The sequence below is a fragment of the Ictalurus furcatus genome, chromosome 1, assembly GCF_023375685.1.
Source record: "Ictalurus furcatus strain D&B chromosome 1, Billie_1.0, whole genome shotgun sequence".
NCBI classification, from domain to species: domain Eukaryota; kingdom Metazoa; phylum Chordata; class Actinopteri; order Siluriformes; family Ictaluridae; genus Ictalurus; species Ictalurus furcatus.
Window position 1 is genome coordinate 19639576 of NC_071255.1, and position 22981 is coordinate 19662556.

The 22981-nt window shown below is 38.7% G+C and overlaps 1 protein-coding gene across 1 annotated transcript in view; it reads left to right on the plus strand.

Moving 5' to 3' along the window:
- Positions 1–22981, plus strand: part of pde1ca (phosphodiesterase 1C, calmodulin-dependent a) — a gene marked incomplete at its 3' end in the record, with an annotated part of 44774 nt that overhangs the window by 19390 nt on the left and 2403 nt on the right. The window contains exons 3-12 of the mRNA XM_053612993.1: positions 10294–10407; positions 12413–12595; positions 12790–12856; positions 14308–14424; positions 14653–14793; positions 15797–15897; positions 15994–16122; positions 16228–16329; positions 16429–16549; positions 22812–22893. Coding sequence (XP_053468968.1) covers positions 10294–10407; positions 12413–12595; positions 12790–12856; positions 14308–14424; positions 14653–14793; positions 15797–15897; positions 15994–16122; positions 16228–16329; positions 16429–16549; positions 22812–22893 — 1157 coding nt within the window. The remainder of the gene's footprint in view (positions 1–10293; positions 10408–12412; positions 12596–12789; positions 12857–14307; positions 14425–14652; positions 14794–15796; positions 15898–15993; positions 16123–16227; positions 16330–16428; positions 16550–22811; positions 22894–22981) is intronic.

The following is a 22981-nucleotide window of genomic DNA, read 5'->3' on the forward strand; positions in this document are numbered from 1 at the left end:
TCCTGCAGTAAACCACTTGCACTTCACTGGCTGTAGCCTCGCTATCCCTGGGTTCTAGGGATGCAACTGAATGCGAAAACATTATTCAAAATGAACAGACAGTGTGTTCTAAACAGAAAAACAGACAGTAATAGATGTACTATTTTTTTTTTAAAGCTTGCCAGAAAGGGTCACAGAGTGTCTGGTTGTAAAGTAAGCCTTAATACTAGTTCATTAAAAGTATGTTGTAGGCCAATTTATCACATAAAATTATAATCAAATAGTCTCTAAGGCATCAGGAAGCAAATTAATAGGCCTCACTCAGTGACTTTCAGTAACCACTTTATCCTAGTCAAGGCTGCGGTGAATCCAGAGCCTATCCCCAGAACTCAGATAAGGCAGGAATGCACCCTGGATGGGAATGCCAGTCCATTGCAAGGCACCATGCATGCAAATACATTCACACACTAATTCACACCTAGGGGCAAATTTTCTTAACCAGTCCATCTAATGGCATGTTTTGGAAGGAAACCAGAGCACCCAGTGGAAATCCACACAGACATGGGGAGAATATACACAGAAACACCACACAGAGAGTCACCCAAGGTCAGGATTGAACAGGGACCCTGGAGTTGAGAAACCAGTTAAACCACAGTGTTGCCTCCAAATTAGTCTTTATTTCATATAATAACTTGTGGTAATTTACCTTCAGATACTTCAGATCCCTGGTTTCCAACACCGTCCTTGTTAACCTTTACTGACTCTTCTTCTATGGTAAATTTTTCATCAAAACAATTTAATCTAATCAAAACATAAATAAATAAAAATTTGAATGACAAATAAAACAGTCTTTTTAAAGAGCCATATTTTCCCCTACACCTACCTTTCCCTTACCTTGCACAAACCCACTTTATCATCCTACTGTTCAGTTCATCCAACTCTCTAAAAAACAGACAACTCACCAATATTCTGAACAATAACTGACATTCAGCCCTGGCATTTACACAGTGACAAGCACAGTTCTGACATTGATGGACCCAGACTTTATTGCACGCTCTGACATATTCAGCTTTGAGATTAACATATGCTGACATTGTGTAATAATTCATATCCCATATATATGCTTTTCTATAATACAATACAGATGGAAGAATATCAAGTTTGAAAGTCACATTGATTTAATTAACGTGGCTAGAACAAAAGAATGCTTTATTAATATTTGTGTGTGTGTGTGTGTGTGTGTGTGTGTGTGTGTGTGTGTGTGTGTGTGCGTACATGTTGTGATCCCTGATTTGAGTGGATTAGTATACAGTACAGTACGGGATTCTGCCATAAGCCTCTAGTTAAGCATGGCCATTAATATGTTGTACTAATACAGTTAGTACTTGGTGTCAGATTCGAATTACATCTCCATTATGTCCTGGCGTGAATTAACAACTTCTGGTTGTTGGACACTTAGAACGGTGCAGGTCTTATATAATGTGCAAAAACACCTAGCTTGGTAGTGCTAATATGTGATAAGGGAAAGACCTACAACACCGGGAATGTATGTTAATCACTCAGTTTGAAATCTTCCTACAAAACACGTGAATATTTTGAGTTATGTATGAATATTAGTCTGTGCGAAATCTCCTTTTTTTTATTGTTGTTGTTGCCATGAGCAGGTTTTAGCATGATTACATGAAAAAGCTGATTAACTTTTCAAATACACAGAAGCTCGAGGAGATGACATGTTTCCCATTCTCCTTCTCCTCCTCCTCTTCTGTGCTTTTCTTCTCTCAGTCTTACTCTGGCTTTCATCAAGCCTTTCCTTTCCTCTGCTCCCCAACTAATCCATCCATCAACTTGTTATCTCACTAATTGAGTGCTTAAATGAATCAGGCAGCATAGACTATAGATGAGAGTGGAGAAGGATGGAGGTTCCTCCTTTGCTCTCAGCTTGCTCTGTTCACTCAACATTAATGTTGTATAAACAGCAGCTACACTGTTAATGTCACTGCTTGAAATCAAGTTCCAAATTGTTTCATTAGAAAACACTGCCTCATTCCTATCAGTAAGTGTCTTCTTAAGTGTGCTGCTGATGTTTGTGAACATACTAATTTTGCAGTATTACATTGCAGTAGTAAAAAGTAATGACAAGAAATTGTATAATATTATTTTAAATGCATATGATTTACACATAGTTTGACAAGGTACACAGCAACAATGAAAGAAGGCAACTTTTCCATATAGTGCTTAATAAGTTACCAATAAATAAGCACTTATCAGTGAACATGCTATGAGCATTAAGTTGATCAACCTATAAGTTCTTGAATAACCTGTATCAAAGGTTAGATTTTGGTCGCACTCTGACCTGTGTTATGGTGGTATTAGAAGATTTTGTAAGTCATTCATGTCTGTTCCTGTCTTTATTTGCACATGAATTCTTCTGGCACAATCCAATCAGGCTGGGGTTAAAGGGGATTACTGGAGCACTTAGGCCGCCTCTCAGGAGCCTGATTAATGTGTTTAGAGAGCTTTCACATGTAGTGTCTCCTACATGGACAGGTTTAGACCAATGGGTTTGTACAGATCTAACATGTGGATTTTCCAAGCAACATTAATGACTGTTCTTTGATGTCATGCTCCATAGACTGCCAAGAGGAAAATGCCACCTGTATCTTGTGCTATATATCCTCATCTTGCAGGTAATTGGTTCAAAACCACTTGTGACAGATGTTCTTTGATGCTCATGAGGCTTTCAGTGTGGGAGATCTGAAATCAAATAAAACATGTCCAAAGTATGTTGGTATATGCTGTATTATCACTAAAAACGCTTCCCAATATTTGAGTTTGGTGATTTTCCAGACACATAGAGTTAAAGGATTCAGTTTTAATTTTCAGAACTCATTGTTCTCTGCATTGCAGATTATAAGAACATCTCCATCCCCCTAAATCATTCCATGCCATCTGATGAAACTACATATCCCTCAGTGGGTCACCTATTTGGGAAAAGGGGACTATTCCAGTCATGAGTGGTGATAGTTTTTCCACTTCAGGCATCTGATTTGTTGATTTGTTGTTGTTGTAGTTTAGAGTTGGGGTACTCAATCTCGGACTTGGACTCGAGTCCAATTATGAACGAACTCAGACTTGTCACGCAGTTGGGTAAATTTGTATTTGACACAGTCTCTGACATTTTGGACTGGGTAATTTTTCAGAGTACAGTTGGGTTCGCGTCATGTTTAACATGAAAAGAAAGATAAAAAATAAATAACAACATAAACAGATATCCCACCTCTCCCGAAAACACAGGCAGTTATGTCTTAAGTAAAAAATCAGAAGTGTGTCAATACAGTATATTGGATCTGTGCATTAAGTCTTAAAGTTACAGCAGTCTAATAAACCTGCTGCTGTCTGTGTCATTAATGTTAATCAAACAACAAAAGACAAAGAAAAAATCACTTACACACTCATTTGACTGCATAACTTCAGTAAATTTATTAAGAATCTTATTAAAAATTTAATAAGTGGTTTATTCAATTTCTGTAGTATTTTTTACTTGAATACTACTGATAGACCTACCTGAGAAAACATATCGTTATTGTGAAATAAGATTGTAGTCATATTGCCCAGCCCACATTAGCATTTGGTGATTCCAGTCTTGAATGTCATGTAAAATGTGAAATGTAAATATCGTAAACCCTGCTGATAGAGATTTTTAAATTTATTTTAGGAATTTAAATGAAAAAAGTTTCAAGAACAGAGCTGTGTTCAGAAATGAGTTTGTTGTCATTCATAGTCAGATTAAAAGCAGTAATAAAGCATGAAGCTTGTTGTTATGTCATGTTGCTAAATGTAATCTACTCCGTACTCTCTCTCTCAGCCTATATAACTGTGAGGGAGATGCATCAAATAATTGAAATGTCAACTCGAACTGGAGGACAGGATATAGTGTGATACAATAACAAAACAGGTTCATTTGTATTTGCATACACTTGTAATATACTAAAAGTTCTACAAATAACTCTATACCACTTTTTTCTTTGAAACCGTTTTTTTTTATAGGAAACTAGTTGAGGTGCTGATGACATGAAATAAAAATATTAAATGGCAATGGCAAGATGTAATAGTGATATTTTTGCTACACTTATGTTGCCATTGGTTTGTGAAGGTTAAAATATTAATTTAACAGCTCAATGTTGAGTTTATTAAATTGAGTTTTGATGATTTAATTACTTTCTGGACTCGGCAAGACTCGACTTAAGTCCAGCTCGGCCACTTTTGGAATCGGACTCGATTGCTTAAGGACTTGGTCTCGACTCGAACTCGACAAAGGTGGACTCGGACCCAACACTATTGTTATTGTTGTTGTTTTCCTGGCCCAGAAATGATCAGATCCAGTACAGTGGATAAACTACACCTTTAGGAATAGAAAGTGGGAATTTATTTGTGACTCATTAGCCATTGGCATGTTTTTAATACATCTAAAATGATTACCAGAACAGCAAACTTACCGGGATATCAAGTTTTGTAATGACAGATTTTAAAAATGGAAATCCAAATGAAAACAAATGTTCTGTTGCTGAGTTCAAGATTGCAGCAGCAGTCACTTCTAGTCCTTCTTTCTAGTTCAGCAACATCCGGCTAGAGATTTATGTCCATATGTTTGGAACCTAGCTCCCAGCATGCTCTTGTGTTCCTGACCCCCTTCAGTGAGGAAGGAAGGTAATTTACTTCTCTCCCACAGTCTGCACATATGTCCCAGGATGCGGGAGTCTTATGCAGCCTACTTCACGTGACACTGTGACAACTACAATGGTACTGGAACATAAAGGAAGTGTGTGGTGTGTTTCACAAAGTGTGAGTCTACTGGCTAAGGCCTGCATGCTTGAACAAAGCTTCACAGACCCCTGTATAATTCTGCTGCTGAACATCATAATACAGAGCACTGCAACTCTATAGCAATGCCCACTGACCTTGGATAGCAGTCTATAAATAAGGGGAATGTCTGATTGCACATGGCAAATGATAAAAGGAGGTTGGCAGGAATGAGAGATTTAAATGAAATTGCTAAACAGTGGGAGAGTGTGATGGGAGATAGGGAGGAAGCAGAAGCTGGTGTAGTGGACATGAAAGGATGGATTAAAAGTCACCTTGCAACATTACAGAGATGAGAGTGAGAGGTGAATCCGGTGCTCTCACAGAGATGCTGTGTGTGTAGCATACATGTCAGCCCATGGTCTGCCTATAAACCCATAAATACTAGTGTTGGGTCCAAGTCCACCTTTGTTGAAGTTGAGTCGAGACCAATTCCTTAACCAATCAAGTCCGTGTCCAAGTCCAAAAGGGGCCGAGTTGGACTCAAGTCTGAGTCCTTAATGGCGGAGTCCGGCCGAGTCCAGAAAGAAATTAAATTTAAAAAAGATTTTAAATTGCAATTGTAAACTCAACACTGAGCTGTTAAATTAATATTTTAAACTTCACAAACTAATGGCAACATAAATGTAACAAAAAATACTACTATTATATCTTGCCATTGCTATTTAATATTTGCATTTCATGTCATCAGCACCTCAACTAGTTTCCTATCAAAAATGGTTTCAAAGAAAAATAGGGATATAGAGGTATTTGTAGAACTTATTATATTGTAAGCTTATGAAAATACAAATGAACCTATTTTGTTACTGTATCACACTATATTGTGTCCTCTAGTTCGAGTTGACATTAAAATTATTTGATACCTCTCCCCCACAGTTATATAGGCTGGGCAATATGACTACAATCTTATTTCACAATAACGATATGTTTTCTCAGGTAGGTCTATCAGTAATATTCAAGTAAGAAATACTACAGAAATTAAATAAAGCAATTAAATGTCAAATAAAATAGACTTCAATGTATGACATATACAGTGATTCTTATTAAATTTACTGAAGTTATTCAGTCAAATGAGTGAGTAAGTGATTTTCTCTTTGTCTTTTGTTGTTTGATTAACATTAATGACACAGACAGCAGCAGGTTTATTAGACTGCTGTCACTTTAAGACCTAATGCACAGATCCAATACACTGGACACACTGACACACTGACACACCTCTGATTTTTTCCCCAATTGTTTACATTCACTTAAGACATATCTGACTGTGTTTGCATGAATACTTGGCTAGACCTGCATTTTGACATGATGTGTGTGTATTTATTTGACCATCCAAGAATAATAAGCTGCTAAAGGGAACTCAATTCAGTACTCGCACGATGTGGTGGCTTTCTGTGCGTGCGTTTCAAGTGTTTGCACACAGAAAGCCCCTGGTCAGGCCGGGAGACATTCATTATTTTCTTGTTATCAGGGGCGATTCTAAAGTCTATTGGGGCCCTAGGCAAAAATTCTCAGGGGGCCCCTCCAACCAGCGTTCATCACTATTATGTTATAAATAATCTGACACCAACCAAAAATGTATACAATCTAAACTTTTGTATTTATTTCAAATGTTCACATTAGCACAATTTTCAATCTATAAATGCAAAGAACAATAAAAACTTAAATAAATAACTAAATAACTCCAGGTCAAAAGGCAATTACAAATTGTGAATAAAAATATAGAAAAATAAAGAAAAATCTAAATGTATAGAATGATAAAACATAAATAACAATATAAACATAGTACAAACTATATATCTAAAAACTGTTGTTTTTTTTTGTTGTTGTTGTTTTGTTTTTGTTTTCTTAAGGAACTAAGCCCACATTATAAGGTCAGTGCTCATCAACACCCTTTAAGCATTGATTCTACAAATACTGTTTATGGGCTTTGGCTAGTACAAATTCTTCCACTATGTCCTCCATATCTAAATAACAGCATTCAGTTATTTACTATTACTTAAACAAACTATCGTCATTATCTGATCCACTTACCACTATTTTGCTTTCTTTTTCCCTCAATCTCTTTTTTCTCTTTCCGGGATCAAGTACCCCAACTCTAATAAATACACTACTGTCTGCTAATAAATAAACAAGCAAATAAATAAATATAGTGGTCTTTGAGGATGATAACTGTCTTTATTTTATCTTTATTTACATTGTTTATACTTTATTTCATAGCATACAATCACTGTCAAGAAACATTTGCCACATAGTCACTCTCTGCAGTTGACGAAACCCACATACCTGGAAACTCATGTACTTCTGGTGTTTAACAATTATAAGAATGTAAATGTGTACTTGTATATACACTCCTCTCCAAAATTATTGGAACAGCCAGGCCAGATTTATTTATTTAGCTACACACTTTTGAGTTTGAAATCAAAAGATGAATATGTGATGATAGAATTTCAGATTTCATTTTCTAATATTTACATGTAGATGTGCTAAACAGCTTAGAACATGGCACCTTTGGTGGCAGCCCACCCACTTTTTAAGTGCGCAAAAGAATAGGAACATATAATCTTAAAGTAAATGAAATTAAATAACATGTAATATTTGTTTGCATAACCCACTGACATCACCAAACTGTTGCACTCTCCATGTGTGACATTTCCAGGCTTGTACCTGGTGATTGACTTGGCCAGTCTAAAACCTTCCATTTTTTTCCCTTAATGAAGTGCTTTGTTGAGTTGGCAGTGTGTTTTGGGTCTTTGTCTTGTTGCATGATGAAGTTCCTCAAATTACATTGGATGCATTTCTCTGTAAATTGTTTCTGTAGACTTCTGAATTCATTCTGCTGCTACCATCATGAGTTACATCATCAATAAAGATTAGAGAGTCTGTTCCAGAAGCAGCCATGAAAGCCCAAGCCATGACACTACCTCCACTGTGTGTGCATGTTTTGGATCATCCGTAGATCCTTTCTTCCACACACTTTGGCCCTCCCATCACTTTGGTAGATGTTAAAATTCAGAAATTTTGTGGCTCATCTCGGTATTTCATTGCCAATTCCCAAATGGCCTTCTGGTTCTTACTGCTGAGGCATGGTTTGCATCTTGTGGTATGGCCTCTATATTTCTGCTCTGAAATTCTTCTTTGAATGGTGGATTGTGATACCTACACCACTGCCCTGTGAAGGTTGTTGATGATGTCATTGACTGTTGTTTATGGGTTTTTCTAGCTTTCATAATGCTGTTGTTTTCCTTGGCCGACCTGTTTGATGTCTGGTTGTTAGTACACCAGTGGTTCCTTTCTTTTTCAGGACATCCCAAATTGTTGCCATTGCTCTGACTGATTATCCCTCTTTTCTCAGCTTCAAAATGGCTTACTTTTCTCCCAAAGACAGCTCTCTGATCTTCACGTTTATTTATACTTTTTAATAACAAATGTTTTTAAGTGCTGAAACCAAGAGTAAACAATCAGACTAATCATTGTTTAAACAATTAATCTAACAGTGCACACCTGGGCAACAAGTGACACCTATCTGTCACATATACTGATATTTTGGATCACTTAAAAATGTGTGGGTTCAAACTTTTATTAAAAAAATTCTAAATAAATAAAAGATAATAAGGTGCTCTGGATAAGGGCGTCTGCCAAATGCTGTAAATGTAAATGCAAAAGGTGCCATGTTTTAAGTTGTCTAATACATTTAGCTGTAAATATCAGGAAATGAAAGCTGAAATTCTGATCTATCACCACAAAGTCACTGTTTGTTCTCAAACACAAATGTGTTCAAAGATGAATACTAAGAAAAGCCACACACACTTTCATACATGCTTTTGTCTTCTGTATTCTGAATAAACGATTCTCAACAATATCAGTCTAATCACAGTCTTGAAACAGAACAGCTCAAGAGCTCAGGAGCTATTTTCATGACTAATACAGCCTTCCTCTTGCTACATAAGAAAGGTCAAACATTATGTGGTCACGATGGAGCCTGCACATTCCTTGAGGCTTTATTTCTTATCATTCCTATTTCAACCAGTTTCTCAGAAGTATTTCCAGTCACCCCTAAAATAAGTAGTGTAAAAGAAACAAACTGATGCCACTGGACAATCATTCGTTCATTTATGCATTCAGAAACCACTTTATCTGTATCCTGGGAGCACTAGAGATAAGGCAGGTATACAATGTGGATGAGCCACCAGCTCACTGCAGTGCACCTCTCTCTCTCTCTCTCTCTCTCTCTCTCTCTCTCTCTCTCTCTCTCTCTCTCTCTCTCTATCTTTGTTGTTAATATTGTGCTTAATTTCTTAACTACAATATATATCTGTAGCCTAGCAGTTGAGATTATCTAATCTCTTTCCACCACATAGTTTAATGTTGGCTGTGAATGGGTTAAAATATTTTAATCTAAAGAGCACAGTTTTGTGATATCCCTCTATAGTCCATCTCCTTTAATGCTGATAGACATGATTGGGTCAAACCATGTGTTCCACACATAGGCACATGCACCTTTTATCACAAGGGTCTCCACATCAGCAAAGACGTCAGCTTTGAGGGGCTGAATACAACATAAAGAAAAGCTTGATCACAAACATGGTGATAGAAGAATAACATGTACTTCAGCTGCCACCAGACACAAGCCATTTATCTAGCTATAGCTGTAGCAGCTGTGTTATGTTTATCTGCTGGACTGAAACAAGTATGAAGTGGTACAGACAAGACTGTAGAAGACAAATTATGATTTAGACATTCAGCCACTACGTCAGTGTGAGAGCAAGTGGTGTCTGGTAGTCAACATGTTGCAGACTGTGAGAGTGCAGAGGAATTGTTTGTTAGACGTAGTAGAATTCATTGGCCATCCAGCCATCCATTTTCCATACCACTTATCCTACACAGGGTCGCTGGGTCTGGAGCCTATCCCAGGGACCTCAGGGCACAATGCAGGGGACACCCTGGAAGAGGTGCCAACCCATTGCAGCGCACAATCACACACACATTCAGACACCCATTCACACTCTACGGACAATTTGGAAACACCAATCAATTTACAGCGCATGTCTTTGGACTTGGGGAAGAAACCGGAGTACCCAGAGGAAAACGCTGTAGCATGCGGAGAACATACAAGCTCCATGCACACAGGCCGGAAGCAGGATTCAAGCCCCCAACTCCGGAGGTGCAAGGCGTTACTAAGTCCCCCCTTCATTGGTCATGTAGAGCTGAATATAAAATGATTTCATGTGGTACAGACATTTGGGAGGTGATCCAGCCCACAGGGGCAGAATTAGTCCTTATATCCTAAAGGCTCTACCAAAAACCTGCTGTGTGTGTGAAAAAAAAAATTCTCTGACTGTCTTATTAACATTTGAAAACACAATTCCATTTATGAAGCAGACTTCCTACTGGTTCAATAAATCGCTTAATTTTTTTATTTTTTATTAAAGTTGTTGTATTTGTGTTTGAGCACAGATTACGATGTCTGGTGAAACAGCTGGAGCGGGGTGAGGCCTCTGTTGTTGACCTGAAGAAGAACCTGGAGTATGCAGCTTCTGTACTGGAGTCAGTGTACATTGAGGAGACACGGTAATATGAACACCACTGGCACATGTGTGCATGCATTGATAAATATTGCAGATGTTAACCAGATCTGTAATGAACACTCACTCAGTCTCCTTGTAGCACTACGTTTGCTATTTGTGGAAATGTACTCAGATTTATCCAAGTGCCAGAAGACCAAATATAAATGTTATTAACTGCTGTAAACAATATCATTGCACAGACCTGCTCCAAGCCTTAATGTTATAAGGTGGAGGAGTGATGAGTGAATGATTGCATGTGTTCAGTGTCCTAATCTGCCGCATATATGATTTCTAATACTTGGAGCTATCTTATCCTGAACGTAGATATTATATGATGAGTGACAAAAGTTGCCAAGTCATTCTCTGTGGCCTCTGATTACCTTCTCGTTTTTTGTGTCTGTCTATCTATCTATCTATCTATCTATCTATCTATGTCACGATATCGGAAATAGAGGCAGATGCAAATGCAAACTATAAATGAAACATTTCATAAAATATCCAACAAAGCACAACACAATACTTACATGGAACAAATATGAGCATAACATGGTATATGGAGACAGAACAAGCAATGCAAGACAGTGCAGTGAATGTGACTATTGCTGTGTCTGAAACCGCAAAACCTCTATAAGAAAAAAACAGGCACCAAATTATTTTTTTAAGTGTCACATAAGAATGAACTTACGTTTAAAATTTTTAAAACACTTACTTTCAGTCATCCTGTCATGTGTGTGCATCTGGCATCCTTTCACAACGTCAGCATTTTAATCCAAGTTCACTTGACACTGCTTGAGCTAACAGTGTTTTTTGTGGAGCACTCAAAATTACATAGTCATGAGCTTTTTTTTTATGCTTTTGACTATCGCCCTGATTTCTCATAGCCTCTTTCTTGAAATGGTTTGTTTCTGTAATGAAATCCATTTCCCCGCTATTTCTCTGCCTGCTTTGGAACAAAAGTCACAAAACATTTACTGTGTGCGATGATCATACCTGAGCAATTTCCTTTGTGCACTTTTACTTGGGTGCTCATTGATTGACACGGAAAGATGATCCTCTGTGTCGCCGTCGTTTTTTTTCTCCCTCATTCTGGCACAACTGGAGCCTACTTTTTATTAGCAGGTGTGCCATCAGCATTGGTGCTGGACAGAGATGAGGATTGTTTGAAAAACTCCTGATCTTCACTTTCTCCCTGCGTATTTTGGTACTCTGGATGAATCTGAACGCTTTTTTCCCCACTGAAACTTTCATACGCAATGTCTCATTTTATTACGTCAGCACAACAAATTATGTGATAGGGTACTCCTCACAGAACACGAAATTAAAAAATATATAATATGCAATTTTTTAAATAAAAACATTTCATTTCTTTGGTGTTAAATGAAGAAAATTGTAATCCTGATAATATTCCCAATTTTTACAAAATGTACTTGTAATCTGATTATTTTGTTGTTTTTTTTTACAGTTACCAGTTTTTTGTATCCTGATTACATAACACCGTTCGTTACATGCATTTTGTTACTCCCCAAGCCTGATAATAAATGAAGCAAAGTCACTATTTAGTTTGATGACCCCTTGCTTTAAAAGAGAATGAGTAGTCTCAGGTACACTTTGTACACTTTTATAAGGAAATGAGCTGTAAGTTTTATTGAGCATCTTGCAGAACCAGACAAGGTTCTTCTGGAGATTTTGACTGATGAACTTGCTGCTTATTTTTTTTTCAGCAAAACCCAGCAGCCTTCATTGTGCTTTTTCTCTGAAAAGTATTCTCTTACGTAATATGTTGCTTTCTTTACTGACATACAAACATTTTTCTGTTAAATTTCATTTTTTGCTGGAAAACTAATGTTTGGGAATCTAAAATGGTTTTGTACTGACTCGATAATGTAGAAGTCATAAAATAAAAATCTATAACAAAGTTTGTACTAAAAAAAATAGGGTAAAGTCTAAGACTTTAGCACAGTACTGTATATAAAAATACATATATAATGTGTGTGTATCCTATCCTCCAGACGACTGGTGGACACAGAAGATGAGCTCAGTGACATCCAGTCAGATTCGGTGCCTTCAGAGGTGCGGGATTGGCTAGCCTCCACCTTTACGCGACAGATGGGGTTGATGCTTAGGCGGACAGAGGAGAAGCCACGTTTCCGCAGTATCGTCCATGCTGTGCAGGCTGGGATATTTGTAGAGAGGTATGTGGTAGACTGGTACATTAGACTTAAAATAGACCTTCAGTATCAGAAAGGCAACAGGAGCAAATGATTTACATGGAAGTTAATAGATGCCTGATACAGAAAAAAAAAAACATGAAATTCTCATGTAACATTTGTAGGGAATTTATATTTGCTCTTATATTTGACTAGTTTATGTTATCTCTTTCTGACAGAATGTATCGGCGGACGTCCAACATGGTGGGATTAAGCTATCCACCCAGCGTGATCACAGTACTAAAGGTATTAGGAGTTCAAGCTATGACAAAAATACCTCAGTGCCTTGTTTCTTGAAGGCATTTCTATGATACACAATATTAGTATCACATTACATAGGTTTTCAAACAATTTCTGTACTGTTGCATTAAAAAAAAACCCATACATTATTTAATTGAATGTAATATTTAGTTCAGGTTTTGGGCCAAGCAAAGTCAACCTCGTCCATGAACTCAAATTGCCCACTCCAATCTACATTAGTAAGCATATGCTAAAATGTATAGCATTTTACATAGAAATGTACACACAGAATGCATGGTTACGAATCCATGATTTGATGTTATAGTTCAGGTATAGTATACCTGTTTTAAAATGAACACTCTGCTCTGTATCAGTCTGTGGAAAATAGCTGCTCTCCTGGGAGGTGACAGAATCACAGCAATGCAAACATAACTGTTTAATCATCCAAAGTGCCAAATTGAGTTATATGTCAAGCAAAATGCCTGAAAGAGTTCACTTGTAAACTAGATAGATAAAGTATATACAGAAATAATATACAGATATAACAGATTTAATAAGTGTACACTGTGTATTCTCCATGGACTTCATTTTCAAATTCCACCTGCTCTATAACCACTGGAAAGGCAGTGTAGAATCCTCTTGCATCTTGCATCAATATCTACTAGCATTATCTATTAGTATTATCTGCATCTGTCAGGGTTATTTACTTTGTACAGCTTCCCCAATTTTTGCTAGTAAAAATATGTCAGTGGATTTGACAAACTGATGTCCTGCTTGGCCCAGGTGTCTGACTAATGGATCTTGCTCTCTGGGCTTCAGCAATAGGGGCATGGTGCTGCCGCTGGTCTGGACCCCTGGGTACTCTAAGCCACTAGCCTCTGACAGAGACTGAGCACAGGAGAAACCTTTCAATTTTTAAATTTAAATCTTTAATGTTTCATATTTCAGGGGTTAGCTGTGCAGCCCTGCCAAATCTATATCGAAATGTATTTCAGACTGAAGAAAAAATAGAGAGGAAGGGAAAGAAGTTAGTTCAATAAATTAGCCACAGGCATTGTGTAGTGCCGTTCGGTCGTTGTTCGTTATTGGAATTCAATTTATAAGTCCAGCAACTCCTACAAGGCTTTTATAGAGAATGTTCACTGGTTCATTGAGTATGTTCACTCTCTCTGCCTCATCCATTCATCTTTATTGTAATGACAATTAGCTAATCACCCCATACAAATTTAGGTTTTTGAAACCTTGTATATGTGAATGAGCTCTGAAAATCACATCATGTAATACATAATGCATAAATTGTTAGAACTGTTAGCCCACATGAATCTATTTTGTGTTTTTGTCACTTTTCGTTTCAACATCAAATTTCAGATGTGACTATATGCAGAACAAAATATCATGCTGAATGGAATGTTATTTTTATATTCTAATAAGAAGGCTGATTGTGCTGTTTCTTTTAGCATGTGGATACATGGTCATTTGATGTGTTTGCGCTGAATGATGCAAGTGGAGAACATTCACTGAAATTCATATTTTACGAGCTCCTCACCAGATATGACTTAATCAGTCGCTTCAAGGTAAGCTATTGAAATTATTGTCTTTTACATTCTTTTTTTGTTTTGTTTCATTTTAATTCATATTTTGTGACTGTGCATTGCAGTACGTTAGGTCAATCACAAACATAGTTGGATGTGCTGTATATGTGAACACAGTCGTACATTATCTATAAAAATGTGTCAATATATGTTCTTTTTTTCACAAACAGAATGTGCTTTATGTGTTTGTGCTGCTTTAAAATTCCTCAGATCCCCATCTCTGCACTGGTGTCATTTGTAGAGGCTCTGGAAGTGGGCTACAGTAAACACAAAAACCCCTACCATAACCTTATCCATGCAGCAGATGTCACTCAGACTGTACACTACTTTTTGCTGAAAACAGGCATGGTGGTACGTAAACCTGAGGGCTTTAGAGCCTACGACCTGTAGAACCTTTTCTCTTTATGTGTGTTTGTGTGTATGCTTGTATATACGAGTTTGAAATGCATTAAAACTGACAGCACAGAATATATTGGGTATGGAATCAAGCTTCAGTAGGGTATACGAAGTAGAACGAATGTTTGGCTCACACCATATTGTTGTGCTCCGGTGCCTATTGACTGCGAGTTAATCCCCTTTGACTTCCTCAAAATGAGGCCTGGCACTGTTAGAGTCATACTCATTAACCCCTCAGTGATGCGTGTTGCCAGTAAATTGACATTCAGAAGAATGATAGTAATACGGCACTGAGTATGCTTACTTATTTTTCTAGGGGCTTTATATCAGAAACACATTTATTGTGTAGTAAAACCTTTGCAGCAAAGGGAAAATATGTTTATATTGGAATAATTTTGGAATAATCAATAATTTTAGTATTTGAATAACTGAAAAGTCATGGACAAGGTCATGGTGTCTATCCCAAGAATACTGAGTGCAAGGCATTAATTCACCTCAGATTGGACAAAGGATGTTAAATGTACTGGATGAGGGTAGTACATGACAGGGTTTTAAACTGATTGTAGCATATTTATTGTCAAGACAATGTGTTGTTTTGTCATACAAAGCTATTAGCTATATGAGAAAGTCAAGTTTGCTAATTTTCATTAGTAATGGTTTTAATGTGAGGCTGCTTATCAGTAAACGTATAATACTAAGGCCAGTTATGGAAATCTGTGTTTTAGAATTGATCAATTACAACTACGAGAAATATTGGTCTGTGAGTTTAGCGAGAAGCAGAATATAGCAATAACAGTTTGTTGCTGGAACAGGTTTTCTTCTGTCTTCTGTAATATACAAAGAAGCAGTATTATAAGTCAAAGTTTCATGATCACATATGACATAAATACTTTGGGGGTATTTTTGACTATGGAAGCATACTCCCTGTATGTCCTATGCTTCTTTTATTTTCTTCCAGCACTGGATGACAGAGTTAGAAATCTTTGCGATGATATTTGCAGCATCAATACATGATTATGAACACACCGGGACCACTAACAATTTTCACATACAAACAAGGTATCAAGTATTATTTTTACCATACATCTGGAAAGAATTCATTAGTCCTAAATTGTGAATGACCCAGCTCATATTATGTTATATGTCTTTCATTAGATCAGACACTGCAATATTGTACAATGACCGTGCAGTGCAGGAGAATCATCACGTGAGTTCTGCTTATCGACTCTTACAGGAGGACGATGAAATGAATATTCTCTATAACTTATCAAAAGATGACTGGAGGTAAAAGAAGAGAGTTAATCAACACAAATGCAATATGAGTACTAAAAAGATATAAATGTGTAAATGTTACACTTTCACTCATCGTTTCACGCTCTCTGCCTTTAGAGAGTTCAGAACACTGGTAGTTGAGATGGTTTTGGCCACAGACATGTCCTGTCACTTCCAGCAGGTCAAAGCCATGAAGAACTTCCTTCAGCAGCCAGAGGCGTGAGTGTGTTACCCTTTCACAGAATGAATTATAGTAAAGCAATCTAAGCTGAATGTTGAGAGAATGTTGAAAGGAGTCATTCTGGCTGTGGTCTCTAGGATTGACAAACCAAAGGCTTTATCACTGTTGCTGCACACTGCGGACATCAGCCACCCTGCCAAAAAGTGGGATTTACATCACCGCTGGACCACATCTCTGCTGGAGGAGTTCTTCAGACAGGTTTGTGCCCTCCTTTATACATAAAACACATTCCATTAATCTCTATTAAGGTTTGACAGAAATTTGCACTTGCAGCCTTGTGGTTATTTCTTTTGCCAAAAACACTGCTATAAGCTATAGTTGTTAGTTCGATTAATGACTACAGTGTATGTGAAACCAAATATTCACCCCTCTTAAATGCCTTGTGGGGGAAATGTGAAACACCTGGATACCTATTTGTGTATACCAAGATCTTCCAATCGTTGTCCAATAGTAACAATCAACACAGTGTTTTACAAAAAAATTGTCATCATGTCATTTATTCTTCTTGCCTATGCATATACTGGAATACATGTATGCAATATTTAGCTATCTGCATCACAGCTTGTGACCATGGTCGGAGCTACAGTTATTCTGTCCTGCAACACTGCACATAGCCTCCTCTCGTTCTTTTCTACCTAGGTGAGTGCTTTTGTCTGAAATCATAGGCATTACTTGTAGAAAGCTACTGAGTTCCATAGCACATATTTACCATTGAGTCATTTTTTTCCCTGGTTAGCCTTGCTGCCCTGCCTTTAGCTAGTCAATCATTAGCATTATTAACCATGCATTCATTAAGTTACTAATGCGAAACCTTGTTGATAGTACTAGCCTTGGGTTTAGCTAGTTACTCACCATTCCTTGTATGCAGACGTTAAGCTTTATGAGTCTCGTACAGGTGAATGTTAGTGCAGCATTAGTGCAGGATTAGTGCAGCATTAGTGTTTTCTCCTGCTGAGTCACTTCTCTCTGTTTTTCCTCCTTATTAAGGTTTCTGTAAACTAACTGGCTGCAGAGCTTGTAGCATACATTGATAATGTAGCATAGTGGTGCTCCCTTCACATACTACATGGTAATTATTGCAGATCGTGTTAATTCTATTCAGTGAGCAGCATGTACCCCCTTTCATCCTGCTGAGTCAATTCCAGCCTTAGCATTTTTTCTACATTCTCCACTTAGTGGAGCTTGTGGAGCTTACTGGAGCTTGTGGCTTGGCATGGTTGATGTGGTACTTCCTCAAAATTCTTTTGGAGGAGGATAACCTTGACAAAATCATCTACTTTCTTAATAAATGTGGGTCGTTTTCCCTCACAGTGGATGAACATCCTACAAGACTTGTATTCCTGCAATCAGTGTCACAGTCACTCCAATCTGCAGATGTTAATTCCCTTGTAAGGTAGTTTGATTGATACCTCAGTCCTAGCAGTGGGATCAGAGTATGGGGCCATATGCTTCACCAGGTGTAGTCTGTATTGTGTTCCCTTGCACAAAGACATCACAAACTTGTAACATTCACATAAAGTCCCATTCTCCAATGCCTAAAAGTCATCTGCCTGCCTTTTTCGGGCATAGGGCATTGTTGATCTTAGACAACATAAAATAGCAGTTCTGTCAATTCTAGGCCTAATGGGGCTTTTGACGGTTTCTGAAGAATCTTTAGTTTACAGATGCTAGTTCAAGCCATCCAGCCACAGGACTGGTTTAAGTCCATGGATCTGTGTGACACTTATCTTTGCATTTCATTATGTGTGCTAGTACCCCCTTCGCCTCAGTGGGTGACAGATATTATTACACTTGCCAATCAGACTTAGCCAGGCTGCCATATATGATACCACAATGGGGTGAGAATGTTTGGACTGGTGCCAGCAGATACATCAGTTATCCTCTTAGGTGTACTAGAACAATGGCCGTTCCTGAAGTGGGTTGTTGCCCTTCAGCTGGACCCAAAATCAGGACAGGCAGTAATATGTCCTATAATACAAGCCCAAGCATGACTTGCAGGTTGCTCCTAACAGAAAGTCCAGTTGTCAATGGTGTCCCACTGTATAGTAAGAATCATTACAGACACCTTTCTGACAGGTTGGGGTTGTGCCACAGCAACACTGAGGACATGTCCCGCTGGTTTCAGAACACAGTTCAGAACACATCTACCATATGTTTTTCAGGGTGGTCTATCTGGCCCTGAATTTCTTCTTGCTCGTTCTCAGATGATGAGATGATGAAATGTTGTCTTCGCTCAAACACTGTTGTAACAGTTAGCTATATCAACCATCAGGGTCAAGCTGTACTGTTGAGACAAATGTATTTCTTTAGAGGAGTGGCATCTGCACTCAGAGATGAACACTTTTTCCAGTCCACATTGATGGTTGTGAGCTGGACAACACACTGGAACAAGATGCCCTGACTCATGAATGGTCTCACCCTTTGTTATATGCCTTTCCTTCTCTACTCCTGACTGTTCACAAGATTCAGCAGCTAGGCCACATAGTCCTACTTGTGGTTTAAGATTTAACCAGGTTGCCTGTGCCTGTGGACCTGGTCACTCAGACTGATTTTCCAAATGAGGTCTGCAATCCAGCAGTCCTGAAAGCACTTGAGCTCTTAGTAGTGTAAACTATTCTATGAGTGGTGTTCATCTTATCAGGTAGGATTTTGGCTTTCTCCAAGGTCTGTAAAAAAAAGTCCACAATTGTATGTGGCAGGAAGGGGATTATTTCTACTTTTCTGAAGGGAACAGGGCACCTCCACCTGCCACAGTCCCCTAGAAACACATTTGTAATTAAAATTGTTATTCAAAATTCAAACCAAAACTCACATCTTGCACTGGACTCCCTTCCAGTTCTGCAAGATTCCCAAATGTCAATGCAAACGAGGCATTGATCTCATTCAGAGATCACATACAACCTCATTTCCATTCCACAATCATAATCCCTTCCCACTGTGGTATAGTCCTACTCTTACTTAATATTCACCAGCTCCTCACTTCCAGGAGCATTAGCTTCATCTGTTCTATCCTTGCCCCCCATTAATGAGGAGACTGACAAAATGATTTACTACAATGGAATATGAACACCTGCATCTTCTCTAAGCCCTAACCACTGTGGCAAAGCAAAAAATGTAATATTTTTTGGTCATGTTTTTAAAAGTCTTTTTAATAAACCTTTAATATAGTTACCTATAGTCTTTTCTTTCAGCTCTCCAGCACAACATGTGGCTTTTGATTTAATTGACTTCAGAATGTTGTAGTATAAAATGGAAAGTCTTTGGAGAGAATTATTAGTCAAATATAGAAACGCATCAGTCGTGACTGGTTGCGGAAGCACCAATGACACAACATCTGACGATATGGCAGACCAATCACTGCAATGATCAGGGAGTCCTGCATCCCTGAATATAAGTTGAGCGACGTATGTCCCAGGAATACTGAACAGGGGAGCGGACTTGCTGTTCAGAGGGAATCCTCTATATGGGGAATGGAATATTCACCCTCAGATGGTCCTCCTGGTGTGACAGAGATTCGGGCGAGCTGCCATAGATCTCTTCGCATTGCTCAAAAATGTGCAATGTCCTCTGTTCTTTTCCCTGGCGATCGATGATGCACTGTTGGGTGTGGATGCACTGGCCCACATATGGCCGGACGTATCACTGTACGCTTTCCCCCTGCTGAGCTTAATCAGGCCAACGCAGTGGAGAATACGGGAATGCAGCCACACAACGGTTCTGATCGCCATATATTGGCCGGGGAGATTATGGGTAGCAGAGTCAGTCCAGCTGCTCTATGACCAGTGCTGGCCATTACTGGTGTACAGGGATCTCCTCTCACAGGCTCGGGGGAAAACATTCCACCCCTCTCCTTAAAAACTAGCTCTTTGGGACTGGCCCGTGAGAGGTTGAATCAAAATGCAGCCAGTTTACCCCGAAAGTGATTAAGATGATTCAGAAAGCAAGGGCTGCCTTGAGGCTCTCTTTATATAATCACAAATGGGGAGTGTTTGAAAGATGGTGTGCAGGAATGTCATCCCATACTTATGTTCAGTTTCGGACATGCTATGTTTTCTGTAACACCTCCTGGATAAAGGCAGAGCCTTTTTTACAGTTAAGGTTTATTTAGCTGCTATCTTGGCATGTCATATCCGACTTAACTCGGGTTCCATAGGCCAGCACCCTCTCATCTGCCAATTGATGTGAGGTTCACAACGATTACACCCAGTATCTAAACCACTGGTCCCGCCTTGGGATCTGTCCGTGGTCCTGGAGGCTCTCTCAAAGCGCCCTTACGAACCATTGGTAGTATTACATTAAAGCTGCTTTCTTTAAAGACAGTTCAGCGAACTACAGGTGCTATCGGTACACTCCTCGTGTATGCTTTTAACCCGGCATTTGTACCTAGAGTGAGTGATCCGCATGGCTCAAGTCGAGTAGTGAATTTGCGAGCTTTTCATCCGTCGCCTTTTTTATCCACGGAGGATGAGCAGCTACACTGCTTTTGCCTGGTTCATGCTCTGTATATGTATGTACAGAGAACCACGGGGGACTTCAGGGGGAGTCAGCACTTCAGGGGAGCGATCAGCTTTTTATTTCTTGTGCTGATTCGTACAAAGGGAAACCCATCTCACGTCAACACCTTTCCCACTTGGTGCTGGAGGAGATTGTGTTGTGATATAATAGCGCGAATCTGCAGCCCCCAGGAGGCCTACGAGCTCACTCCACTAGGGGTGTGGCTACATCTTGGGCACTATTTAAGGGCATTTCCATCCAGGAAAAATGTGCTATGGCTAGCTGGTCATCCCAGCTCACATTTTTGAGATTTTATAGACTGGAGCCCTCTCTAGCTCATTCAGTCCTGGAAGTGGGCAGAGATGAGTTGCACTAAGCACGCATGTATGTTGGATTTCTTTGTAAAGCATGCTTATAATTTAATCTGCTTTGACAGAATATCTGCAACAAGGGAGTGGTCTATACCCCATAGTGAGATACCGAACGATGTTAGAAAGAGAACTTTAGATTACTATCATAACCCCGGTTCTCTGATAACCTGATGTGAGGTTTCTCACAACATTGCCCTCGTTGTAGTTGGCACGGAGAAGAGATATGCAAAGAATGACGAAGTGGCAGGCAGCGGCGGCTTATATTCAGAGAGGCGGGATTCCCTGATCGTTGCAGCGATTGTTCTGTCATATCGACAGACGTGGTATCACTGATGCGTCCGCAATCCGTCACGCCTGCGGTGTTCTCATAGTAAGATACCACACTTCGTGTTATCAGAGAACCGGGGTTACGATAGTAACCTAAAGTTTTATCTACTTTGTCACCTGGCCCTATGTCTTTGTAATTCCTGAAATGTGTGTATCACATGCATACTAATGTGGTGAAGTAAATAGGAATTTTATTGGCTGAAATGCTGCTCTTCCTAAGAGTACAAAAATGAACCCTTTGATGTGCTAAGGTAATATCTAATAAGTAGTTTATGTGATATGGCACCACTAATCAAACTAATAGAAATGCCAGGAGCAAGAAATGAAAGTGCTTAACAAGTCATTTTCAGTACAGAAAGAAAAGAGTTCTTTCCATCCTGCCAACATCACACCATTTCCTGAACATAAGTGACATTGTGCAGTGGACAGTTCTGTGAACAAAATTCTTTGTGAGTGGTTAGGGTATTTATTTCTTCTTGAGATTTCAACATTGCAGCCTTACAGATATAAAGCAACATAATCCAGGAGTGATAATTGGGGCTATTCATTTGTAGGAATTGCAAGTGAAACTGGCAAATTGTAGCCAAAATAAAACACTATACAATACAAACAAGAAATTGATATCAGATTTATTTGACACAGAGCTAGTGTGGTGTAAATTGGATTGAATCTGTCAGGATAAATATCCCAGGTAACTAGTTGGATTATTCCAGTTTGATATATATGTCCTCTTTATTTTAACTTTTTTCTTAGTTGAAGTCCTAACCTCAGCAATTTGCCCAGTGATGCTGGGTCATTCACTTATGAAGTGATTGTTTCTTTTCACCAATGTGCAAACCTGTTCCTTGATATGGACAGTTTACATGTTATGTTGGTCTGATTATGTTTTCTTGCCTGCTCTCCATAGCAAGAAAACTATATTGCTCTGTTTGCTCTGTTCTTCCTTTTCAGTGGTTGCTCTTTTGTTTCTGTTTCATAATTACATAATAACTAATTTACCTTCTGTCAGGTGCTTTTTCTCCTAATCTTTGGACCTACTTCTGAATCCAAAGACAAGCACAAAGCAGTCCAAATGCCTAGATGTACTAATACAAATAATTTCTGGAGCTACAATCTATATTCTGCACTGGAATAAAGAAAAAAAATTCTTACACCAAGTTTTACTCATTTTAACCAGAATTTCTCAGTTTGTCCAAATGTCCAATTTATTATAATCATGATCTCTGAACATCAATTCACAGTGACCAAATGAATTGTGTATATTCCAGGGGGATAAAGAGGCAGAACTGGGCCTTGCTTTCTCTCCTCTTTGTGACCGCAAGTCCACCATGGTGGCCCAGTCTCAGATTGGTGAGTGTGGGTTGTGTGTCCACTTCTCTTTCCAGTGTGATCAAATAACAGCTGGAATCAGAACCATGTGTTTGTTTTTCTCCAACCT